The following is a 27,046-nucleotide window of genomic DNA, read 5'->3' on the forward strand; positions in this document are numbered from 1 at the left end:
AACCAAGTTGTATGTATCCAACCAATAAATGTAACAAATTAAGAGTTTGGATAATAATATTTTAGCTCGTTATTATAGCACTCTTGTTATAGCCATTTTACGCAAACTAATTACAGCAATAAAATAATCTACCAAAATCTCCAAATATTACGGCGGATTTATAAAACGGCCGCATTATTAATGCCATTTAATTTTTTTTTTTGTAGTATCTTTACTAATGTAAAAAGTTTTAGCTAAATAAAATTATAATGTTTTAAATAGGGATGTTATTGGTTAAGTTTAGTTCGGTTTTAAATAAAAAACTAATTGAACCGATCTATTCAGTTTTTATGAGTATTAATTAATTGGTTTGTTATTTGTGCAGTAGTTGAACCAAATCGAACCGAATCAAAAATTGTTTGATTCGGTCAGTTTTTTGGGTTTTTAAATCATAACTAATAAAAAATTAATTTTAGTAAAATCATGTTTAAACAATCAATAAACTGAAATAACATTACATTTAAATTCAATATAATTTTAACTCATTCCAACAATTAAATATAAAACAAACATATTTGTTAAGTCTAAAATATCTATTTTAATGTATTACTAAATTACTTTTTTGGTTCAATTCGATTTTTGTGAACTAAAAATTGAACCGAACCGATCGGTTTAATTCGAAAAAAAGAACAAATAAAAAACCAATTTTTCAATTTTTTATTAGATTATTGTAAATTTTGGTTCGATTTTACGATAAATTTCGGTTCGATTCGGTAACTTATACCGTAGTTTCAAGTTATAATGTATTTTTCGTTGCTTATAAAGCTTCCAACATTTCTCTGTTGAGTAATTCTAAAGCCGTAATTCTAATAATAATAGATGCCAGAAATGTTTAAGAAAACATGCATGTGTATTAATAATTTAATATTTTGTAAAAGAATGGAATAGGTAAAAGCAAAAATTAAAAAAGAAAGGTGAGATGGAAATATACTAATAGAGTTATTAAAATATAAAAAAAAGTTGAGCAAGTATTAAATAGAACGTGACGAAAGAGAAAGAAGAAATTCTCTAACCGAAAAATGGCCACAAAAAATTAGATATTTTATTTGCACCGAAATAATTAATTTGGAAGTTTTGAGGAATTAAAGAGTTATAGAGAGAGAAAGAGACATTTAGCATTTTAAACCTTTTATTTTTTTTAGTCACAAAAAAAAACCTTTTGTTTTTTATTATTAAAGCTAATAATTAATTTTGAAAAATATTTATAAAAACTCTAAAAATACTACTAACTAGAAAACCCTAAATAATAATAATAATTAACAATGATGAAAAATGTTTTAGTGCATAACTTTTTATTTTGAAAATGTTTTTCGTGTATATATATAAATATATATATCTTATTTTTAAGACTTAAATTTAAAATTTTAATTAAAATATAACATAATTATTATTTGAAAAATAATATTACCACTCTTATTTTTATAATATCACTTCACATGTGATTTTTTTACATTGAATTTATAAAAAAAAGTAAAATTAATAGCAATAGCAATATTCATGCATTCTCTTATTATTTTAACAAATTTACTTATATTAAAATTTTACAATATTTCATAAATTAAAAAGTAATTAAATTAGTACTTAAATTTTAAAAAAGCCAAGCTAAGGTGGCCCACATGAAGAAAAGACAGTCTCCACACTGATGTTGTCTTCACAAAGGAAAAATTTGATCTAACGGCTCACTGATTAGTATAGATTAATACAATGTTAGAGAGGATTCTAATTAGTCATTAATTCAACTTTGGAAGAAAAAAGAAAAAAGCATCCACATGCACCCACATGTGGACCTGTGGTGCACATTAGTCAAGTATAGTATCCTCCAAAGAAGAAAAAATCCCCACTAAAAATTAAAATCTATAACAATTAATGTTGGTTGCATTTAATTGTTGACTTCAACCGTTGACTTGGTACCATGGTAGAATCATACATGCATATGTACTCAATTAAATGTTGGGAGAACATGTAATGTTCATACATTGATGAAAATAAAAAAGTTTTGCTAATTATTGTGTATTTTATTTTTAATCCAAAGTTTCAAATTTACAAAAAATTGAAAATTAAAACTTTAATACGCTAAACATAATCAGTAATATTAAAAAAACAAAAAATTAAAACCCTTGGATAATTGTTAATAAAAAATAAATTTAATCTTAATACACTAATTATGTAAAGTATTTTATACCATCGTATAATTATATTTATTCTTTTGAATTATTATTTATGTGATCAATATAAAAAGTGGTTATTTTTATTGATGTGATATTACGTAATTAGATGTATATATAAAACTATTTTACATTAAAAATATATCAAAATTAAATTTATAAAAAAATATAGTAGGAATGAATATATGACCTTTATATGTACATGGTGATTTAATTTGTAAATTGTATAAAGAAGGAAAATTCATATACCAAGCATTTAGGCATTGGTAACAGCTCATGCACCACTGAAAGTGGATATTGAAAAGTGACTATGACTATTATAATGTGTGCGTTGGATTGATAAGTTTAAATTGTGACAGGTGGGGTTTTATGGCTAGGGTTGCCCTATTAATCAAACCATCAAATACCATGCTAGGGGACCCAAAAACAATGATAGTGTTAACATTTTTATCACTTGGTTAGAGTTAGATACCTCAAAGGGTAACAACCAAGCATGTGATGAGTTATTATTAGTTTCTAGTCACTTGAATTCTAAAAATGTTTTACGTTATGATTAAATTAGTAGGATTTTTAAAATAATATGTTATTAGTTAAGTTAAAAGTTTTTGCTAAAAGAATGTACAATACATAGTTAAATATAAGGTTAAGTATAATTTTAGTCAATCAATTTCGTTTTTAATCTTTTTTTTTCGCAATAAAATAGTTCAAAGATTTTAATTTGTTTTAAAATCGTCCTTCGGACGATTTTACTCATGTGGTCATTAACTTCTGTTACAACCGTTTTAATAGATATTGATAATGTTAATTAATATAAATAATAATAAAAGCTTTAAATAATGAAAGTGAACGAATGTGAAGTGTAGGGGAGGATGAACGATGGCGGCTTCTGTTGAAGGACGACGAAAAGTAGTAGCGCTAGGGTTCAGGAGATAGCGACCATGGCTTCCCAGAGCTCAAGAGCCTCATGTTTTCGTTCAGCTGCAAAGGAGTTGCTCTATGACCATAGTGAGAGGCCGATTTTGCGAACTTCATCCATGAAGGATAACCGGGGATGAATATTTTGGGGTTGCATATGCTATGAGGTAAGGTGTTTTTCCTGTTTTGCTATTGTGGGTCTAAGAATTTGGGATTTGTTCATATGTCTCTGTGACTTCTGTCAGGTTCAGAACGGCTGTGATTTCTTCAGATGGACAGATCCGGAACCTGGAAGTGTTCAGCAAGAGGTTGAAATTGCAAGAAATAGGAGGAAGATAACGAAATTAAAGACAAGATTGAAGAGGTGGAGACGAAGCTTTGGGTTGTTGCTGCTCTATGTATTGCTGGCTGGGTGAGGTTTTTGTTCTTATTGCTGCAGAATCAATATAACTTAAAACACCCGAATGGAATGCACTTAGGTTATAGATGATTTGGTAGGGAATGTTATGAGATTTCTTGTGTTGTGTGGGTAGAGTTTGAGAGTATTCTGTGATGTTATAGTGGTTTAGGTGTGTAGCATGTTTGAAGCTGTTTGAATTAATGAAGGAAAGTGTTGTTTAATATTGCCCAATTATATGGTCCTGCTCCAATTCATCACTATCAACTGCATCGTCATCATCGAAATCACTTGTCACAACACCTTTTGTCTTTCTCCGCATTAGAGTCTTTTGGCACAGCATTATCTTCACCGAATCCACTTTCATAGTCGTAGACCTCCTCAGTGTCAGTGAAGTGGATGTCTTCGACACTGTTTTTCTCTTCATTAGATGGCAAGTATGTTGGGTCATCACTGTCTTCGCCACTAGTATCATGGTCACTATCCCCCTCCTGTCCCTCTTGGCCTAATTCCATTCCACCGTCCTTATTCTGGCATTTGACTTCAGCCGCAACCCCAACTCCATCAGTTTTTTGTACGTTCCCTTCGAACACCACTAACTCCAGACCACCACCTAAACGTTTCTCACTCTCGCTGCCTACAGTTTCTCCCCACGTCCAGAAAATCGACTTCCGAAAATCCATCGGCATCCCCAACCTCATGCACCACAAATAGATCAACAAAGCCTCTCTTAGCTTCCCTGTTATGGTACACATTTCAATTGCCTCTGTGTCAATTTTCAACAGCTTCAACTGACTCTCATAATCATCCGTAGTTGGATTTTTGTACCATAACGCGGTGATGGTGGACTTCAAGTATCCAAGCTGCCTCAACTCCTCGTATGCCTCAAACACACTTCGCCGATCGCCGTCAATGTCTTCCAGGACTGTAGATTGACCCTTCAAATACTTGAGCACACCATTTTCATATCCAAATGCCCCACCATGTTTCACCCGCATGTTAATTAAAGAGCGCTATCTCCTTTCCGAACAACTCTATTAATCAACACAAGGCGTTAGTAAGCCAACTAACAACAATAACAACTACAATCAGTGCAAACCCTAGCCTTCCACACACTTTCGCATGATCCACATTAAACCCTACACCCGTTACGTCCATCAATAAAGGAGAAATTGCATTCAAAAAATGCTTACCTCGCCAAGGGCTTTCTATAAGAACGAAGCCAAGTCAATAATGCAGGAAGTGTTTCGGCAACCTCGCTTGAGCTACCAACGCCAGACAGTCCTCACAAAAAGGCTTTTGAAGGGTTTCACACAAACGTTTCATTGTGCAATTCTTTTCTCAGACAATACCTTGTTTGGGAAAAGGAAAATGATTTCGCGGGAAGGAATAGCAACCAACAGGGGCATTTTGGTCTTAAAAAATTATTTTTGAGTATAAAGAACGATTTTAAAACAAACTGGAACTTTTGAGACCATTTTGTTGTAAAAAAAAGGTTAAGGACAAAATTGATTTTTTACCTCTTCGTTAGAAATCAAAATCATACTTAACCCTTAAATATATTATATAATTTTTTATGCTAAAATTCATATGAATTAAATAATTTCATTAATTGTTTTTTTAGTTGTTTACAAAAATTTTTAATTTAACAACATCTGCTATTTAAAAATAGTCTATTATTAACTAATAAATTACTATATACATAAGGCAAAATTTAAATTTTTAATATTTATTTAAACGAGCAAATAAATTGATTACTCGATCCATTGATTATCAATTGCTTTCTTTGTTTAGGTAAAGTTATGATGAATATCTTCTAATAAACTTTAATTACTTGTCACTCTTATCTTGAAATACATAGGAATATCCCATTTTCCCCATTCTGATTGATCCTGTCCTCTATTGCTTATTAACAAAGAGATAGAGTTTTAAAAGGGGTAACATATATCTTGTAATAAGTAACTTTTGGCAATGATTATTATCAGCTTCAATTTTAATTTTACTTCATTGCTTTAAGGCGTAATAAACCTACCATGTTCGTTCCATGACAGCTTCATTCTTTTTTATATATATTACTCTACAACGTAACAACAAGGTAGATATTTTTATAAAATTTTGTGTATTTTATATCCTTCCACAACCAAATAAGATGATTTATCCACTGTCTTTATATTTTCGTTTTAAAAAAATCCAAACCAAAATGTAATGTAATTAAACTAAGTATTTGTTTATTAGAGTGTTATTACGTCGATAAAAAAATAATTTTTTATTTGTTTTAATGAAAAAAAGGATATTTTTTATTTTTTTAACATATTTGATAAAATTTTAATATTTTTAATAGTAAAAATAAAAATACTAAAAAAAATAAAAAGATTAAAAAAATAACTAAAAAAATATTTTTTAAAACATTCACCCAAATAAGTTCTAAATATTCCTCATCATAATGATATATTAATATTATTCTTTTGATTAAATAACGATAATAATGTAGTAATATGTATAATAGCTCATTAAATCACCATCGTAACAAAAAAAAAAAGAGGTATGCATATTAATTTTTGACTAATTTGTATTATTTTGTATTGTTTTAATTAATTGCACAATGATTTATTGAATCTTAATGTTCAAGAAAAATAGGTCTATTACCATGGACAATCCTTCAGATTTCACTGGTATCACTATATATAGAGGATACGCATATTACAAAGGCACATGGCATTGATTTTCTAATTACTTACAAGGTAAGTATATGATGGAGTTGAATAGTCAATGTGACAATGTTAAATTAGGTTAGCTCATCAAATAGAAAAGAACCTTCAATTAAGGTTCATTACATTATTATAATTTGATTTCTCATTGTAAATTAAATGAAATCTTCCTTCTTATACAATGTTACAAACCAACTAATAAAATGGATTTGTATCGTTTAAAGTTTGAATTTTACTTTAAAAAGTAAAGTGTGATCTTCTATTTTTAAATAGTTTTTTTTATATTTATTTTTAGTCCCACCTTCAAATTAATGATAAGAGATCACACTTTACTCTCTAAAGTAAAATTCGAATTTTAGAAAATCCAAATCCTAATAAAATAAACATAATAATCACATTACATCATCCCATTCATCCATTCTATTTAATTTAACTTATCACACAACATGATTTTCATAAATTTTTAATCATAATTATACTACGTATACATAAAAGATTAATCGCTAATAATTAGTCATTGTGTATAAAATACATATTTATTATCTTATAAAAAAATTATTATACCATTATAAATAAATTTTGGTTTTTTTTACTATACTTTGAATTATTCTATTATAATTTGATTATTTTGATAATTAATTATTTAATTAAAAATTATATCAATCAATAATATAAATATATAAATATATACTGACTAATTTAATAATTGAATTTTAATATGTACATAAATTTATATTTTTAAAATGAATCAATTAAATTAGTTATTCTCTCCTAATGAGGGTATGTATAAACAATGCAAGTACGAAATTTTATTAGTATACATGGTGGTTATATATATGGACCCTGAATAATGTAGTTTGTTATAATCACTCCTTCACTTAAACAAGTGTCGGGAGTTCGAATCTCGTCTTGTGCATACAGCAACTCATTGGCTAGTGGCAGACCCTTAAATGGAGTTCAAATCTGCGATGAATTAGTCTTTAATTTGTCGAGTTAGAAGAAATTATTTGGATAAATAAAAGAAAAATCAGTAATGTTAGGAAGAAGAAAAAAAATCAAAATTTACTTTATATTAATATTTATTATTAACTAAGACAAATTTTAATTATTTTAGCTGTTTATGTTTTGTTTTTCGAACATTATAATATAAGTTAATCAATCCCCTTCAACGTAAAAACACAGCTACTCATTTAATGGAATGGATGGATATAGTTTGATATATTCTGTTGACAATAAAGGATTATACAGTTCGTTGGAGTGGATAAACCAAAATTTAAAAGTTGATATGTCTCTTTTAACTCTTCTCACGGAAAAGCAAAATAATTCTTCAAATAAAGTTGAAAATAAGAAGAAAATAAAAAATTCCTAAAAATGGAAAAAACAAAACAAGTGGAAAACAACCTCGTAATTACGGCGTCAGTACATAGCACCCTCCTCGAAATAATAAAACCAAATAATTACGCCTTATAAAATTAAACAATTATTACTAATAATCTTACACTTATAAACTTTATCATTAAGTATATGTCAATTTAGTAATCAGAGACATATAATAATGGTCTTAAATAGAGACTTTAGAATTGGTTCTATTAGAGCAACTCCAATACTAAGAAATAGAGTTCCTCTTCTGACATATGGGGACTCAATTACCATTGAAGTGAAAAGGGAAAGAAGGCTCTTCACGGGGATCAAGGTTGAGAATCCCTCTAAACAGGGACTTGGAACAACCAATAAAATCATGCCATGTGGTAAGTTAATAAAAAAAATAAAAAATATATTAAATATATATTAAATACTTATATATTTATTATTATATTAATTTTAATTACTTAATTAATTAATTAGGTGGGATCACAATAGGGATCAAAGTTAGTTCCTTCTAATGGAGAAGAGAGAGATTCATTGAGTTCTTATTTATTGGTTATGACGCAAAATCTGATGTGGAGTCACTTTTTATGACAAGTGGGTCATAAATAGGGACTGAGATGAGTTCCCTACTGGAGATGGTCTTACATATTGTTTAGATTAAGGGAATAAAAAAATAAGAAATGTGAATTTTTTGTCATTTGAATAAGAAAGAAAAATAGAATAGATTAAAAAAATAGTGAGATTTATCAATTTTTTTTTCAAAAAATGAGATGAAAATAAAAGAAAAATATGTAAACAAAGATAAAATTACTAATTCATCTTTTGATTAATAAAAAAATAAAAAAATTTAAAGATATTAATTTATATATTATACAACATATATATTTATACTTAAATGTATAAAAATTTTATTATTAAATAATTTAATATATTTTCTTAAACTACTTGTGATTATATCTAAATTATAATTTGGTATAAAACATAGGAAGACATAATAGTCAACATGTCTACATTGGATTCAACGAACTCAACCTTAACCAAACCCACGAGTGGGGTTAGCTTCCCAATGCAACACTTTCGAGTTTAGATTTTAGTATTTTACATACATACATACATACATACATACATACGCACACAACACGGTTTCACACTATTCACGAAATTCACATAAACCATTCATCGAACACTTTCAACGCATAACACAAACACCACCCATCTTTCTCTCTCTCTCTCTGTTCTTATTATATTAACTCTGCATATTCATATTCTCCTCCATTTCCAACTCCCAACCAAACTACACTAACACACGCACAAAAAGATCAACACTTTCTTCCTTCTCTTCTCTCTCTGCATTCTTCAATAACCTTATTTCTCTTTCCTCTTTCTAGCAGCAACAGATGGTGGTGAAGATGATGAAGTGGAGGCCATGGCCTCCACTTGTTTCTCGCAAGTATGAGGTTAAACTCTTCGTACGGACTCTCAACGGCTGCGATCTCCTACGCGAAGCTTCACAGAAGGGGTCATCAACGCCGCTTTCACTCGAAGTTAGGTGGAAGGGTCCAAAACTGAAACTTGGCTCGCTACGCCGCAGCTCCGTCGCCAGAAACTTCACTAGGGAGGTCGAGTTGGCGGCTCTGGAGGAGGGAGATGAGGTTAACGGAAAAAACGACGTCGTTTCGTGGGAGGAAGAGTTTCAGAGCGTGTGTACCCTCTCTGCTTACAAGGACAATGTGTTTCATCCCTGGGAGATCGGGTTCACTCTCTTCAATGTAACTTTCTGGCTCACATAAATTCAGAATTTTGTTTCTCTTCTTGTGGGGTCTCTGGATTTTCTGTGAAGATTTTATTTTTGGATTTGTCATATGTCAAAACTGGAGGCTAAAAATGAGGTTTTTCAATTTGGGGGTTTTCGTAAGATGTTTTAGAAGTTGGTCAAAATTCAAAGTATTTTCATTCACCTCTTTCCAATTTCTTATTAAAAAACCGATTTTTACCTGGTTTACGGCAGAACTTTTGGATTCCTCTGTGATCTAAAATACGCACATGGATTTGCAACAATTAAAATGGATAATTTTGGTTTTCTCTGTGTATTTTTTTCTCTCTAGTGTGTTTTGTAACAAATTTTGGGATGTTTGCTCCCCCATTTTGTTAATCCAAGGGTGGGGTTATTGGCTATTGGGATTTTTTTTTATTTCTTTGGTTCTGTTAGTTTGATTGAGAAGGATATGTTCTATTGTTGTTCCTGTGAATGGAATTTGAAGTGGTTCTCTGCTGCAGGGGTTGAATCAAAGGTCAAAGGGAAAGGTTCCGGTGGTTGGAACAGCATCCTTGAATCTAGCTGAATTTGCATCTGCAGTTGATCAAAAGGATTTTGATTTGAACATTCCACTCATACTTTCTGGTGGTTCTGTTGAGCCTTCTCTTTCACTCAGTGTATGTTAAGTTTATGCTAAATTTTTTAGTCACTTTTTTTGCCCCTTCTTTTTATGTTACATGACATGTACTATTTTTTACCATGTTTGGATATATGCTGGTTCATTCAACTCACTGTGATTGTTCATATTTAATTCTACACAACATTGACACTTTTTGATTGTTATGTACTTGTCATAACAGCTCTTGATCCTATGCAGATATCAATTAGCTTAGTGGAGCTAAGAGCTGCTCAAGAAAGCTCGGAGCTGGTTCCCAAATCGGTTGTGCCAGTCGCCTCAACCCCACCTCAGTCTGAGGAAACAACCTTGGCTGAAAAAGATGAGCTTTCCACTATCAAAGCTGGTCTTAGGAAAGTGAAGATTTTGACCGAGTTTGTGTCAGTCAGGAAAGCGAAGAAATCATGCCACGAGGAAGAGGGGAGTGAAGGCAATTTCTCTTCTCGGAGCGAGGACGGTGAGTACAATTACCCACTTGACTCTGATTCCCTTGATGATTTTGAGGAAGGAGAATCGGATGAGGTAAAGGAGGCTTCAAGGAAATCATTCAGTTATGGAAAGCTAGCTCATGCGAACGCTGGGGGATCGTTCTATTCTAGCATGAAGATAAATGCCAATCATGAAGATTGGATATACTACAGCAATCACAAATCTGATGCTGGGGGTTCACAGATAGAGGATTCATCTGTGTCAGCCACCTCGGAGCCTTACTTATCACAAAGTTCAAGGCGCAGCATACTGCCTTGGAGGAAGAGGAAGCTGAGTTTCAGGTCTCCTAAATCTAAGGGAGAACCATTGTTAAAGAAGGCCTATGGGGAAGAAGGTGGTGATGACATTGATTTCGATCGCCGGCAGCTTAGCTCTGATGAATCCCTTTCACCTGGGGTATGTATTTTGTTCTTTTTTCTTGCTTTCATGAAAACTTGATTCTAAGGTCTTTTGATTGGTGCCTAGTTATTAGTGATTTCATATTTGTGGTAAACGATATATTTAGTATTGATTCTGTATTGCAGTCGCGGAAGACTGAGGATGATTCATGCGCAAATCGATCATCAGTGTCCGAATTCGGTGATGACAACTTTGCTGTAGGGAGTTGGGAGCAGAAGGAAGTAATGAGCCGCGATGGTCATATGAAGCTTCAAACACAGGTCTTCTTTGCTTCTATTGATCAACGCAGCGAACGTGCAGCAGGTGAGAGTGCGTGTACGGCTCTTGTTGCTGTCATTGCCGATTGGTTCCAAAGCAATCGTGATCTCATGCCCATAAAGTCCCAGTTTGATAGCTTAATTCGAGAAGGCTCATTAGAATGGAGGAATTTGTGTGAAAACCAGACATATAGAGAACGATTTCCCGACAAGCATTTTGATCTTGAAACAGTCATTCAAGCCAAAATACGTTCCCTGTCTGTGGTTCCTGAGAAGTCCTTTATTGGTTTTTTCCATCCAGAGGGAATGGAAGAGGGGAGATTCGACTTTCTTCACGGTGCCATGTCTTTTGATAACATTTGGGATGAGATCAGTCACACAGCACAGGTGTGCGTGAACAATGGTGAACCGCAACTTTACATTATTAGTTGGAATGACCATTTTTTCATCCTCAAAGTCGAATCCGATGCATACTACATCATTGACACATTGGGAGAGCGGCTTTATGAAGGATGCAATCAGGCATATATCTTGAAATTCGACAGCAACACAACAATATACAAGGTGCAAGATGATGTGCAGTCCTCAGATGAAAAAACATCCTCTGACCTTCAAACTGTAGCTGAAGTATTAGACAACAATGACAAGCAGATCCAGCAAATCAATGGTAAAGAGGTTGATCCTGCAGCGGATACGGAAGAACAATTGAAGTCTCAGCCTGAAGAAGAGGCTGTTTGCCGAGGGAAAGAAGCCTGCAAAGAGTACATCAAAAGCTTCTTGGCAGCAATTCCTATTAGAGAGTTGCAAGCAGATGTCAAGAAAGGTTTAATCTCATCAACCCCACTTCACCATAGACTCCAAATTGAGTTTCACTACACTCAATTGTTGCAGTCTTATGATGTTGTACCAGTGGTTGGTTCAGTGGCTGAACCATCATCCATGACCATGATGAATGTGCCAGAAACTCTTGCCCTTGCAGTAACTGAGATTCCAGTATAATCCTATTGTAAATTGTATCAAGTGAGGTTATTACTCTAATTAGTCTTAACTACTTAAAAGGGGTGTTTTTAACTTTTTATGATCTAAGATTAACAAGAAAAAAAAAAAGGCTCATTGAATGAGTTCTGTAATGTGGCAGTTGCCTTGTTTTTGGACTAATCCTTTTTAGGGAAAAGGGTATCTTGTAAATGTATCTGTAATTTTCCCTTCCTTTTTTTCAAGTGAGCTCAAACTTCTCCAACTGTGACTCCAATTTCACCTTTCCAAATATCTATTCTTTGGTTGTTCCCTGACAGAAATGGTTATGGTCTATTGGTTATGCTATGATCCTTGGATTTTACACATTAGAACATTAGTTTAGCTTCAAATTTGGTTATATCAATTTACATGCAACTCTTTCTCATGATTAAAAATAGGTTTTGATGTTTAATCACAAAAAAGTTTGGTTGTAACTAGAAGAGTTTGTTTTTTATTGTATTAGTAGTTTAAAAATATATTGACAATTTGCAGAACAAGTCAAATTATGTTCAGAAAGGTATTAGTCTCTCTCTTTCTTTTGGTAATAGAAGGGTGAAAAATAAAAGAATTATGTATGAATTTCTTTTATAATTAATTTCAATAGAAGTGGTTGCAAAATTTAAGTATTTTAGGGGGATAAAAAGATAATTGACTAACAAATTATGTTTCTATGGATGCCAAAAAATAAAATTAAAGTCTCACTAATTTTACATTAAAATATTGGATTGACAATTTAGTATTTAGCCATGAAAAGCATTTCAATGAAATGATTGATAACAAGAAAAATAAACATAGAACAAAATTCAAAACACTACTACATGAACATTTGTGAACACACGTGTTGACAAGACAGGATTTAGGGTTTTAGACAGGGTGTGACCATGATTGTTAGAACTTAGAAAGACACCAACAATGAAGTTTTCTGACAAAAAAAAAAACAATGAATTTGAACAGAGTGTAGCTGTATATGTGTGTGGCCAGGTACACTGACACCCCATAACAGCCAATGTATAATGTGTCTAGGCCTTGAGATTTTGTGATAACTACACTGTTCACACTTTCTCTCATTGGCTACCACCATGTGGCAAGTGCTAATAAACTTAATCTAATGATTATAAATTAATTAACCACATGGTAGGTTGATCTATGTATGTATGCATGACATGCTAAACTCAATTTGATGCATCTAACATCTTAGATATTACCTTGTGTGATTTGTGTCTAGTTCTAGTACCATATAATATTTTTTTCTTTCTCTTTTGGTATTATAATAATAATATATTATGATTTAACCCTTCAAATGCATATGATGGTGTGTTTGATGTCCAGGCTGGCCCTTGTAGTGTTGTCTTCTTTATAATATTTATTTATTATTATTATTATCTAATGTAATGCTGGTTTCTGAATAAGTAGGTTAGGTTTGGAGAGAAGAACTTTTAATTTATATTTTAAAAGTCAGTCTACACATTCAGGAGGAATGTATGTATAGAAGTGGGAATTTCAGTTATATTTTTTGTTTTTGGGCATATGACAAATTTGATTAATGATTACTAATAAGAGTTTGGTTTTGATGCACTTACAATGTAAAATATTTTATACAGTTGTACAATTATTAACGTAGTCAATGTTGTTAATATAGCGTTATATAATTGGATGCACGTGTAAAACGATTTTACATTGAGAATACATCAAAATTAAATTCTAATTCTAATAATAAATAAAAAATTTTTCATAAAAAGTATTTTTCTTTTCTATTCAATAAAAAGATACCTAATAAAACTTCATATTGTGGTTATTAATATTTGGATAATGTCAGGGATTGACATTTTTAGTAAAAGAAAAATTGAAAATCGGCTAATGATGATTCAAATGCAAAGTGAAAATAAAGAAAAATTTGTTGATGATCTAATATTTCTCTTAATATTTAATAGAAGACGAGAGAGAATAATTTTATAAAACATCAATAACATCATGATAAAAAAATCTGTGAACTCATAAATTATCCAAATCCTTTACTATTAATTTGCTCTTAGTGGCTTAAAAGATGTGAATATGAATATTTGTTATTCCTCTAAAGTATATTTAAACAGAAATATCGATAATATTAGGAGACAAAAAAAAGTTAAAATTTATCTTATTTAATATTTATTAATTATTATATAATAATTAATAAATATTAAATAAGATAAATTTTAACTGTTTTTGACTAATATATTTTAGTTACTAAATATTTTCACAGAAATATTAACCTTATCTACTATGAAACATGTTCATCTTTACTAATGAAGCCTATCTAGCAATTATTTTAATGGAAAAAAAAACCACAGATTCACATTATAGATTTTCTTTTACAGCTGTTATTCAAGTGAAAAACAGTAAAATGTTTTTCCCCTAGAGGTTAAATTTAATTTCCTTGTCCATTATTTTAACTCAGATGAAAAGATAAACCATGTGGATTTATTTTGTATGTGTCAATTATCATTTGTCTGCATTATGCAATAATTAACCACTAATTAAATCAGGGTATGGTATTATAACAATATGCCACTCATTTTGTTTGCATTGGTTAGTTTCATATGTCTGATATCCTTTTTGCATCAGAACTTGATATCAAAATCATTTGGCTAATATTTCCACTTCCTAATGATATCATTAGGTGTTTATCACATTGTTATGATTATTAGTAGGTTCTGAAATCCTCTAAGATTAAGCAATATTGCATAAGAGATTTTTTAAGGTGATGAGATATGAATGAAGATAGATGCAAATTCAACAAAAAATTAAATTTTAAACTTGGAAGGAGAAAGATGGAAATGCTTTCCTATACCTTTCCTTAATTAAACTTGTGCTTTCTATTCATGTTCAAGATTATTGTTTATCATCTCAACCAACCAGCACTTTAGAAAACAGAACAAAAGCTATATTCTGAAAATGGAAACTCAAAATGTAAATTAAAGACTATATTTCTTTAAAAAGTCCCCACCATTATTTTTATATATATGATGACCTTTACTTATACAAATCAATACATATATTTTTCCAAAATTTTATTTTTTAAATTCTAAATAAACAAAGGCAAGTAGTGCATGCTGCAGCAATCAGAAGATATAGCTAATTATGGCCACAGAATAATTTCTCTTTGCTTCTGTTTTGATCATCCTTACCCTTTACTCCTTTAGATGACCACATTTTGTGCTTTCACTTTTCAGGCTCCATCTAACTCTTTTTTCTTTTTGATGTGTACAATAGGACAGCAATAATAATAGCTACACAAATTTCTGTTTCAAAATCCATAGATTCTTTTCCTATATTTACAATTTATTTTTCCATTGAAACATTTAGCACAAAGTTCCATTTAATATCAATATCCAGAAACTAATCATAACTAACTAACTTGTTTATTATTAGATTCTGAGGACTAGCATGCATCTTCTTGTAGTTCTTACATCTATAGGACTATTATATCAGATGATAAATTAGGTTACATTTGAACCAAGACAGAAGAAAAATAAATATGTTCCACAAAGAAGAGGGATCATAGAAACTTAGTATTAGAAACAAAAAAAGATAGCTCAATGCATGAGACATTTGCCTTGTAGTTGCACTAAAGCTTACTACCAGAAACATGCGATATATCGACTTATTTTATGTTTAGAAATCTGTCGATAACTTGCATGATTCTGGTAGTAACTTATCATTTATAATTGTAATTTGCTCTTGTTTGTTTGGATCAAATTTCTAGCAGCAAATTGGGCATTTGACAAGTCCATTCTCATTGCATTCAGCACATCTAATGAACAATTCACCATTGTTATTGTCCCCATTATTCTTGGTGAAGACCTTGCAACTACCATTACAATTAGAGCAAATAGCAAACCTCATGCATGCACATCCATTGCAATGGCCTTCACCAAACTCAATTGGTGTTCCTTCTAGAAGCTTCCCAAGCCAACCATTCTCATGTAATCCTATAACTTCATCAACTCCTCCTATGTACCTACCCTTAATGAAAAGCTTAGGAGGTAATACTTTTCCACCCAAGATCTTACATAGTTCTTCTCTATATTCAAGGTGTAGGGATACATCCCTTTCATGGTAGATTACCCTAAAGCTTCTCAACAAGAATTTGATTGTGTTGCAATCTTGAAATGTTTTCCTTATACCTCTCAAGCTTGTTGTGTAGAGAATCACTTCTTGGCTTCTTCCATTTGGTGGATTCATCTCTTCAAAATCTGTTAGAGATGGATATTCTTTGTTGCATGCAACTTTTTGCACTCTTTCAAACCCTTTATTCTTTATGTTGGTTGTGACATCCTCCATTTGTTGTTGCTCCTCAAAATGCTGATCATTCTCATCCCCATTACTGAGATATTGATCATCATAGAGTGGTGGTGGTGGAGTTGAACATTTCTTGATGAAGAATTCATCATCTGAGTGGTGGTTGAGCTGAAGAACTAATAGACTTTCTTTCAAGTTGTTTATGCTTGGAATGGTTTTAAGTTCTTTATGAAGCACTCTTTTCATTGTTGAGTAACTTGTGATATTTTTCTACCTACTTATGGATTGATGAATAAAAGAGAAGAAATGAATGAATAGAGGACAACAAGGTTTGATTAGGATTTAGGAGAGTTTCTCTTTTCTAAGTTTTACAAGCCTATAAAGTGGAAAATGAAAGCTAAGGTGTGATATGTTGGGGATGCTTTATTACTAATCTATTTTTCTTATACTAAGCGGACACATATTTATCAACTATTAAATGAAGTATGAAATTCATATAAAATATGTTATATAATATTAAATTTAATTTTGATGTATTGACAGTATAAAATAGTTTTACGCATGTATCTAATTATTGAATGTCATATCAGCAAAAATAACTACAGTTCACATTAACTGCGTGAATGGTCATCTAAAAGAATAGATGTAATTACACGATTATGTAAAACGTATTACACTATCAGGTATCAGCGCATTAAAATTGAACTCATTTAACTGTAAATAAATATATACCAACACAATGAGATGAACTAACAAAAAAGAATACACAAAGTATTTCTTTAGCAAGATTTGAATGACTACTCCATGTTTTGGGGGATAGGGTTAAGTCCCCACACTCATTATCTGTTTTGGAGTGCACTGACTCATTACCTACCATACAGTGCCTCAATCATGGTATGACTATGAACAATGATGGATATTTATCAGCTACAAGACAATGTAGTGGGCTAAAATTTACATCATTTACTTAGTTGATGTGGAAGTATACCTAATTGCCAGCCTTAATCTCAATTATAACCATATGGTTCACTTGGTTTGGTACCTACATTACTTTTTAGGGGGGGCCCTTGACCTAAATATTACCTAGTGAAACCAAGTTGTCCTCATATATTTACATTGAACTCACTCATCACAATCCTTGTACATGATATTTGTCCCCCCCTTTTTTTTGGTCCCCTATGGATACCAAACTTAATTTAATGATGAAAAGTAAAAATTTAAATATAAAAGTGAAAATCACACTAAATTTAATGATGATAGAGTAATGTAAACAAAAATGCAAAATTGAGTGTTTACAAATATTTTTGATAATGTTTTGATTTGCAACAAATGAGAAGAGAATACTCATAAACATGCTTATCAAGAGTAGAATTAAATCAAATAACTAATCATGTAGCTTAGAATGCATCATTTACAATATTTTTTTCACATACATTCAAGTCAAGTTTCCAATTTTGAAGTGATTGAAATGTTGGTACCAATCACCCTGATGTAATATACTTTCTAGTGGTTTGTTTTCAACTTATGATAGAATAAATTGTAAAGTATTATTTTGGTTCCAATGTTTGGACTAAATCTTAATTTGATCTCTAACGTTTCAGTCGTCCTATTTCAATTCTAAAAAGTTATAAACATCTTATGTTAATTCCAGAAAGTTCTAAACGAGTTTAATATTGTCCCACCGTTAAATTCAATATGAACACATAACATATTGAAACGTTAATAATGTTTGATTTTAGTACGTAAGTAAAATCGACCCTCCAACGGTCACTAATGTAAAAGCTATTTGGAGTTTATTTACAAGAAAGAGATTTAGAAGAAGTATTATAAAAAAGGTTTGGTTATATTTTTCTAACATACAAAAGAAAATATGAGTTACCAATAACGTTTACATCACTCACTTTGTTAACTATTTGTGTTAAATTTTAACAATAGGACAACGTTGAAGGCATTTGAAACTTTTTGAGATAGAAATAGAACGTTTAAGATGTTAGAGACTAAATTAGAATGTCTAAAATGTTGGAGACCAAAATAATACTTTATCCTAAAATAAATTTCAAACTTATCCACATTTTCAAGGTTATTCAGAATTTCCCACTTACATTTAACTTTCCAACCTTTGACTGAAAACTCATTCTCTCCATTTCATCCCCTACATGAGTGATCTTTTTCGCTAGAAACACACCAAACAATCAATCCCAAGCACAATCATATGCACTCACCATGCACATAAAGTTGCCGGACTCAAAAAGATTGTTGCATGCAAAGCATCAAAGGAAAAGCACTAAATATTGCATCCTATATCATATCTTAATTCTAGAAAGCACATCTTTTGTCTGCCAAGAAAATTATACCCCTAAAATAATTGCCACTTTCCTACGGATTTATACTACTACTCCATCCATTTTCTTTTATTTGTTGCTGTCACTGTGTTAGTACAAGTTATAAACTATATCTAGACATATTAATCTTGGAATGTACTAAAATATAACAATGATAGTAACCGATAAAAGAGAATGGATGGAGTATAAATTAACTTTAATAATCATACCAAACTACAGGGCCAAGTAGAGTAAATGTATTGTGCAAGTGCTAGCTTCTATAGCACATACAAAAAAAAAAAAGGATGAAATGAATGAAGAAGGCACAAGTTGTTAAACTAAATGCAGGCGAAAGAAAGGGATATACAGTTATACACCATTAAACTACCTTATGATCTTCAAATCATAGGCAGAATAGATATATAGATCTCTTAGCTTGGTCAGAATATACAAAAAGATGAGGGGAAAATAGCGTGATTCGAATCGCATATCTTAGGATATTAATAACAGGTCTCAACCTGTACAAGGCATACTTCATGATTGTTAATCCACATTCTACTCATGATGGATTGTAATACAAGAAACTAACTACTAAGAGGGTATTTTAGAGTTTGTACAAGTAATGCATTTGGATCTAAGCATCAGATTTGACAACCGATGCTTCAGTCCAATTAGCTATCGGCGATAGAGGAAGAGGAAGAGGAACCAACCCCAATATCAAAACCAAACGTTATACAGCTCAGCTCATGTTTTCCTCCATCATAAATCCTCATCTTCAGAGTGTATGAACCCTGCAAAAATAGATAAAGGAAGAGATAGACTTAGTAAAACTAAAGGAGGCAGCACCATATAATTACACTATGAATTTCCATATGAAGAAGTCTACATGTCATTAACAAAATAAAATATGGTTTTCCACCCAACTTCGAATAGATGTTGAAGTTTAGAAAGTAGTTTCTATTTTCTTTTCTTGTTTTCATTTCAATGTTTTTTAATTTCAGGATTTGGTAAAGGGAAAATTTGTTTTCTATTTTGCTTTTGTTTTTATTTCCAAAGTCTTCTAACTTTAAGATTTTGTGGGGGCTAAAAAAAAGGATAAAAAATGAAAAGTATGAATGTTTTTCAATATTTTCACTCTTTTTTTCATAAAATCTAGAAACAGAAAACATGAAAGAACAAAAGCCTTCTCACAACCTCTTCAAGGAAAGAGAACAAAATATTGAACTTACAGGTGGAGTGTATCCTGGTAAAACCTGCGAATGAGCGATCACAAAATCACCAATCGAGATGGGGCAAGTCGTTTCTCCACAAAGGTCATGAGTCTCACTATGTATGTGCCATCCAAAATATGAGACATCAATTATTATTTTCCCTCCAGATAACTCTTGACCTGAGTCATGAAATGCTTGAATTTGAGAAAACCAAGCTAGCTAATTGTTTTCGATCATCAAACCCACATTTATCCCTACCTAGAATGTGATCACTATACTACACTACCATTCAGATTTCCAAATGATACTATTTACCATTCTCAGACTAAGCATACGAATTACGAAAATAACTCAAAAACACCGAATTGAACTTGGTGTTTGGTGCACCAAGATGATCCAATGGTGTAGGTAAACAATAGAATTATACAAGTTATCCATGCTAAGTTATGTGAAGATCAATATCATTGGATTATCTTAGTTCATCTCACTGCATCACAGCATTGTTCAAAATCATGAATAAATTATAATCAACAAATTTCTAATTACCCTAATCGTAGAGAAACACCAAATTAAAGAGCACCTGTAGCAGCAGCAATGCTGAATGTAGCAGGTTGGCCTCTAGTAACTGGATTAGGGATTATTTCAACTCCTTTGACCTCAACATCATAGTCAGCTTTCTTATCTGTCAAAACACATAGATAAATATTAAATAATATAATGGTCAATAACAAGAATATACAACAAAACATTTCGCATCTTAGAAAACTTAAACAACAAACAAGCTAATCTACATTATGATTATTTTAACATTAAATTGCTAATTCCACTTAGCATAGCTGATTATTCAAGCAACTTGAACTCAATTCAAATTCAACTCTAATTGTACATTCAAAAAAATGCTCTTCAACGGTCACCTTTGAGATTAAATATATTTTTTTCCTTTTTTTTTGCCTGATTGATTAGAACCGAAGCCACAGAACAGATAAGATAAGCACATATATAATTTATAATATAATATCCAGGTATGATGATCGATGGAACCTAATAATGAAAATGAATAATAATAGTGAAACACTGCTGGAGGGTCATAAATGCTATTTTCTAGCTGTGTAATAATAATGATAATAATTTCTGTGCACATAAGTTGAATTGTTTAATCAACAGAAGCTACAATTTTTTAGGCAAAGTTCAAATTTTGATAGTTGCCCATAAAATATTCAGGCAAGTAGATAACACAAAAACGTTAAAAACGAGAGCTTTATGAGATCAAAGCAGAAAGTAACCGAAAAATTAAAAGAGGGTTTAAGGAGAGAAACCGCACTGCAATATTGAACGTCGGTGGCGGTGGCAAATGCGGAGAGAAGAAACAGCGTTGAAGAGAAAAATATGAACTTTAAGAACATTTGGGTCTCCATTGAATTAAAGGTTGTTGCTTTGAAATGAAGAATGAAGAAGAAGAAGAAGATTGGAGAATGATCGTAACAGTGTGTGTTTTATTTCATTGACAAGCTGGGTTTGCTTATTCTAGTTAACCTCTTAAAGGAATCTCTTTTTTTCTTTATTTAAACTTTCAAAAAGATAGATATATTTAAAAATAAATTATATTATTATTCAAGGCTTTTTTGGATTTTTTTTTCAGTTTTAGGGAAAAAAATAAAAAAAATGTCTTTTTATAGATGTCTATTATGAATTTTTAAAAAATTTACATTAAGGTTTATAATGTTTTTTAATATCTTATGATTTTTTAAAATCTATTTTCTCATTAATTTTAAAATAATTTAATTAATAAATAAAAATAAAAAGAATAAAGCATTAATATTGCATAATAAATTATATTATTTATATTTTATTAATAAATAAACTTATAAGTATAGTTTACATTAAGAAAACCAATTAAAATTAATAAAAGATCCAATTAGTAATCATAATTTTAAATTAAAATATTAATGAAATTTATGTATTTTATATTTCTCAAATGTATTTTGAGTTTTAATTCAATCATACATTTTTTTGTAAAATTTATTCTCAGAACAATCCTTCTTCATTTTCTTATTTTTTATACATATATGGTCATCTTCATTGTACTTATCAACTATCTTTTTTCACTCTCTTCATCTTTTATACTTACAAAACTATTTTCATTTTATTTCTCAATTATCCTTTTTCATCTTTTATTTTCATTTTATTTCATTTTATTATTTTTGTTTAATTTTTGCTAAACTAAATACACACTTACTACGAAACCTTGCTTTGTATAAAAAAATCACATGAGAAGACAATTTAGCAGCTCGATCTCTGATTGGCTTATTCAAGGAGATGATATCTTCTTTGCTTTTTTTTTTGGATAGAAATTCGGGTACAGTTAACTTTACGTGAAGTTAATAACTAAAAGTCGCTAAATAAAAATTTAGTCAAATTATTCAAATCATTTAACGACTGAAGTTAATAATTTCAAGTCAAATTGATTGCATTTTCACCTCCTTTTTGTGCATGACGGTAAGTAAGGTAAAACCACGAGTATATGGAGTTATTGCATATATACTCAATGATTATGATTAGAAGAGTGGTGATTTTGACTTTGATAATGACCAGAAAAATGATGTGATGAGTATCAATGATGATGATGAGATAAGTTCTTATTCCAAGACTGGTGAGAGTGATAAATATGATACATAAATCGCTACTGTCTATATCAGTTTATGCTTTGTTCTATTATTTTTTTCAGAAATTGCGGCTACATATAGCAATTTCTACTTTAGCCTCTCTTCATATAAACTGCGATTAGTAATAACGATTTATATTGATTTTGAATCCGCTACTATCAATAACAATTTGTATAAATACAAAAAAACTACAATTACGTGTTCATTTTAAAAATAAGTTACAATCTAATAATTTTAGATTCTAATAATTATTTTATTTAAATAACTTGCCCTAAAATTTAACTTATCCCTACATCTAAATAATACTTTAGTAGCATTGAATGTAACATGATAACAGTTAAACGTGGCTTTTCTGGATTCACATCACATTATGATAAAAGTTCTAATATTTTGCTAAGAAAGGAAAATGTATTTTAGAAAGAACTTAATGAAGATGTTCAAAAACACAAAAGAGTTGCACATTTATTTCATTATATTTGTAAGATTTTTAAGAATGGAGATTAGGGTAAAACATTTTTGTTAATTATATGATAAAGGATAATGCATAATTGAATTATCTTTACTTGTTTAATTTGTTTTCCTTCAATAATCAACTTCATCCATTTTTTTTTGGCTTTATAAATTTATTACTAGTCATTGTTAATTTGTTACTTATTTAGAATTCTAATAATCAACAAGCCTGAACTTTTATTTTCTTTTTCTTAACGGCAGCATGCATTGACCTATAAATCTTATCCTTGTAGCTTGTAAAGATAAAATTTGGCATGCTCTACTTATATTCTTTGAGTACACACGATTGTGTCACTTTCTTTTGGCTAATATAATAATGCACAATTTCCAGCTAATTTATTATAATAATTAATTAATGTGGCTACATAATGAATTTCTTATGTATGCTTGTAGAGTGCTCAAATTTGTGAGAATATATTAGCATTTTTCTAGCTTTATGTGCAAACATGATTACATGTCTTACATTTAACATAGACATCATTTTTTTACTTGTTTGTGGGAAAAGGTGCATTTTCCTTTATTTTGTACCATTTAGTGTTTGCCTTAACAACAAAGGCATCCTTAGATGTACTACCTATATTTGTGGTGCACATGTTACAACATATGTAGAGCATATATAATGTGCACATTTTAAGATAAAATGGATAACAAAACGATTTTTTTTTCACGGTATCCCTCAACTCAACAGGTTAAGAATTAATCTGTTGTAAATCTGAGCTCATACATAAGACAGGATTTGAATCCCCGACACTTGCTTAAACGGACGAGTGATCTGATCACTCTACCAACCCAAGTTGGTTGATAACAAAACGAATTTACTAGATAGACAATGACTTTTGTGAACAATAAGAACAATAGACTGTAAAATTGGCATAATAAAGTAAAAATACACTACACTTTCAAATTACTTACCTAAATCTTAATATTAAAATAACTATCCGCACACCTAATGAATTGAATATCCAATATATTCATTGTTCACATTATTTAGTATTTTCATTGTTTACTTGTACTTTTTCATAACAAAATAGTTAAACAGTTTTATATGTTTTCAATTTTGCAACTCATTAAAAAATAAATTTAATTTTGATGCACGATGAGCGTAAAATAATTTTACACGTGCATTCAATTACGTAATATCATATTAATAAAAATCACTATTGTTTACACTAATTACGTAAATGGTCATTCTTGCATGATTATATAAAACACTTTACACTGTCAGTATATCAAAATTAAACTCTAAAAAAAATTTACTAAGGTGTCTTTTAATTATTGATTGAAAATAAATTCTTATCAAAATCTAAATACAATGAAAAAGGGATCTTTGATTAAAATATTATCTAATGTATATATTTATTTACTTTTATATATTGATGATTCTTTAAAAAAAATTGATAAGACGTCTCTAAATTTTACCCACAACCCTAATTATAATAGCACATAATAACATCATTTGATTTATATAGTCGATTTTGTTTAAAAATAACATACATAATATTTAGATTTACTCTCCGCCGGCCCATCCAATCTTTCAAAAGTTATTAGTTTTAAATTGCAAGAGGAAAATGAAGCACTCTTTTATGCATTTGGAGGTTTCTTTCTTGACATTCTATGTGGGTTGTCTTAATGTGTTGTTTGTGGTCATGAAAGGTATCATAAATGTTGCTCATTATTGTTCAAAACTTTCATTTTCTATATTGCTGTCTTGTCTGGACTTGTTCCATTTTCCTTATTAATTAATATCCATATGATTTGGGAAAATGCGTGTCCCATGCACAAACCTCCCATCATCCTTTATCATATGAATATTTTTCTAAACTTTCATTTACTATTAGATTGATTTTGATTTTGTTTTGAGAACCATTTTTCAGTTTTCTTCGATATATTATAATTAAAAAATATTATTTGTATATTAAAATCAGCAACTAAACACTAATATATTTGTGATATAAATATCTGTGTTGTTTAATTCATTTCAATATATATTTATATTTAATATTTATTAGTATTTTATATATATTAGTGATTAATTTTAGTGATTAATTTTGATATATATTTAACATGATTGATTGTAAAAATATTATAATAAATTACATTAATCTTTTATGTTAAGACAATATTACAATATTATATAGACATTTTTATAAATTTAAATTTGATACATTAACAGTATAAAAGAATTTTATATAATTATTTAATCAAATATATGTGGTTAAATGACTTTTAAGATAATAAATTTGGAAATTAATTATTTTACTTTTATGACAATACACAATTAGTTGTATGTATAACATTCTTTCAAATTTAATTTTTATTTATTAATATATATATTCATCTTCTCTTTTTAAATTTAGATTTTTTTTGTGCTTTCTATAGTATCCTCTAACTCGAGAAGACAAAGATTAATCCACCGTGATACTTGAAATTTAGCAAAACCAAATCTATTAGAATTCAAGTCACTAAAAAAATCTATTTGAATTGTATGGCTGCTGAAATGAAGAGTAGGCTGCTGAAAATAAATATAAACTACTAACAAACTTTTAATGATGTTAATTAAGGTATGCATAACAAGCAAAAGAAAAGAAAAAGTCTTAGTTTGGCTATCTCTTTTCATTTATTTCTCTTTCTGAAAGTTAGGTAAAAAATGTGACTAATTTAACATACATTTCATTATCAATGACATTATTCCTAGACCAGCCATATTTTTTGCTGTTCCTTTGTTTAATAACTTAAAGTTTGCATCAAATTTGCCCCAAAAGAAAAGAAAAAAGCAAGGAATTATTGCAAGAATTTATACACATTGAAAGAAAAATGTCAATTCTCAACATTTTCTATTCTAACTTGAGAGGTACAGAGAGCTACCTATGAATCTCTTTTGGTTTCTAGTAGAACAATTTATCTTCAATTTCCAACAATTCTTTATTTTTCTGACTAAACATATTACATAAGAAGAATTTACAATATAGAATCAATCAGAAAAAAACACAAAAATTAAAAAATACCCTCTAGAGATAAATGCTTCTTTAGTGATTAGTATGCCAAATCTGACAATGATGAGAAAAAAAAAATAAATTAAAAAAAAAACTACCTATGATATGAATCAATCTCTCCTGGTTGCTAATGGAACAACCTCAGCAAGAGGAGTAGAAAGTGGTGTTGGAATTGGTGATGTTCTGCAAAGAGGACAAGTTGGATGCAATCTCAACCATGGATCTATGCACTTTAGATGAAAAACATGTTCACAATCTGGTAACACTCTAAGCATATCACTTCCCTTATAATCTCCAAGACAAATTGAACAACATGTTGATGTTGAATCATCAGATTTCTTGTTGAGTTTCTTTGATTCTGAGTAAAGCATCTTTGGGTACCCAAGAATTGTTGCTTCATCTAGTCCCACATCGACCACGGTGTGTTGTGGTTCGAGGAATACTTGGGTGCTCCTCCTTGAACCTGGAGTAGGATTACTCCTACTCCTACTGTTGTTACTATTTGGAACTTGTGTTCTTGTGCAAAAGTATGAGGTGAGTGTGATTGTTGTGATGAGTAGAAGAATCCCAATTGAGATTCCAATGCCATAGCCAAATCCACTTATGTCATTGGATCCAAGGAATCCTGAAGAAGAATCACTAGTTGTGTTGTTGTTGCTCATGATCTTGTTCTTGTTTTTGCTGTTGCTCTTGGTTATTATTATGAGGGAAAAGAAGAACTACTAAAAGGTGGTGGGATAATGAAATAAAGGGTAGTAATTGAAATTTTTTCTATGGTTTTGTTTTTGTTAGCCATGTTGGTTATGGTTTGTGGCAAAATGAAGTTATGGCCATTTTGGTGTTGTGTGTGGATGATCATATAAAAAGTCAACGGTTTCATCATG

General features: G+C 30.3%; 4 protein-coding genes across 4 annotated transcripts; 1 reads left to right on the forward strand and 3 right to left on the reverse strand.

The window, feature by feature from the left end:
- The first annotated feature begins 8,778 nt into the window (after positions 1-8,778).
- LOC107476044 (uncharacterized) lies at positions 8,779-12,399 on the forward strand. The gene is made up of 4 exons (XM_016095788.3): positions 8,779-9,361; positions 9,870-10,025; positions 10,226-10,909; positions 11,038-12,399. Exons 1-4 carry the CDS (start codon positions 8,990-8,992, stop codon positions 12,166-12,168), a joined length of 2,343 nt encoding a protein of 780 aa, XP_015951274.1. The 5' UTR covers positions 8,779-8,989; the 3' UTR covers positions 12,169-12,399.
- A 3,294-nt stretch (positions 12,400-15,693) lies between these two features.
- LOC107476135 (uncharacterized protein At5g39865) lies at positions 15,694-16,769 on the reverse strand. Its single transcript, XM_016095874.3, has one exon. The coding sequence runs from the start codon at positions 16,708-16,710 to the stop codon at positions 15,925-15,927; it is 786 nt and encodes a 261-aa protein (XP_015951360.1). The 5' UTR covers positions 16,711-16,769; the 3' UTR covers positions 15,694-15,924.
- A 2,422-nt stretch (positions 16,770-19,191) lies between these two features.
- Positions 19,192-21,531, reverse strand: LOC107476045 (uncharacterized). Its single transcript, XM_016095789.3, has 4 exons — positions 21,318-21,531; positions 20,577-20,678; positions 20,015-20,175; positions 19,192-19,576 (listed from the first exon to the last, which is right to left on the reverse strand). Exons 1-4 carry the CDS (start codon positions 21,409-21,411, stop codon positions 19,457-19,459), a joined length of 477 nt encoding a protein of 158 aa, XP_015951275.1. The 5' UTR covers positions 21,412-21,531; the 3' UTR covers positions 19,192-19,456.
- Positions 21,532-26,182: 4,651 nt separating this feature from the next.
- On the reverse strand, positions 26,183-27,026 carry LOC107476052 (RING-H2 finger protein ATL70). Its single transcript, XM_052257584.1, has one exon. It carries the CDS (start codon positions 26,822-26,824, stop codon positions 26,273-26,275), a length of 552 nt encoding a protein of 183 aa, XP_052113544.1. The 5' UTR covers positions 26,825-27,026; the 3' UTR covers positions 26,183-26,272.
- Positions 27,027-27,046: the final 20 nt, after the last annotated feature.

The sequence above is a fragment of the Arachis duranensis genome, chromosome 2, assembly GCF_000817695.3.
Source record: "Arachis duranensis cultivar V14167 chromosome 2, aradu.V14167.gnm2.J7QH, whole genome shotgun sequence".
In the NCBI taxonomy this organism is placed as follows: domain Eukaryota; kingdom Viridiplantae; phylum Streptophyta; class Magnoliopsida; order Fabales; family Fabaceae; genus Arachis; species Arachis duranensis.

Excerpts from the sequence above, each read along its gene's own strand:
- LOC107476052 (XM_052257584.1), bottom strand. The coding sequence starts at position 26,824 with ATGAGCAACAACAACACAACTAGTGATTCTTCTTCAGGATTCCTTGGA.
- LOC107476045 (XM_016095789.3), bottom strand. The coding sequence starts at position 21,411 with ATGGAGACCCAAATGTTCTTAAAGTTCATATTTTTCTCTTCAACGCTG. Across the intron at positions 20,176-20,576 it reads CAGCATTGCTGCTGCTACAG|GTCAAGAGTTATCTGGAGGG; the intron begins GTGCTCTTTAAT and ends TTCATGACTCAG. Across the intron at positions 19,577-20,014 it reads TACCAGGATACACTCCACCT|GGTTCATACACTCTGAAGAT; the intron begins GTAAGTTCAATA and ends CTATTTTTGCAG.
- LOC107476135 (XM_016095874.3), bottom strand. The coding sequence starts at position 16,710 with ATGAAAAGAGTGCTTCATAAAGAACTTAAAACCATTCCAAGCATAAAC.
- LOC107476044 (XM_016095788.3), top strand. The coding sequence starts at position 8,990 with ATGGTGGTGAAGATGATGAAGTGGAGGCCATGGCCTCCACTTGTTTCT. Across the intron at positions 9,362-9,869 it reads TCGGGTTCACTCTCTTCAAT|GGGTTGAATCAAAGGTCAAA; the intron begins GTAACTTTCTGG and ends TCTCTGCTGCAG. Across the intron at positions 10,910-11,037 it reads ATGAATCCCTTTCACCTGGG|TCGCGGAAGACTGAGGATGA; the intron begins GTATGTATTTTG and ends TCTGTATTGCAG.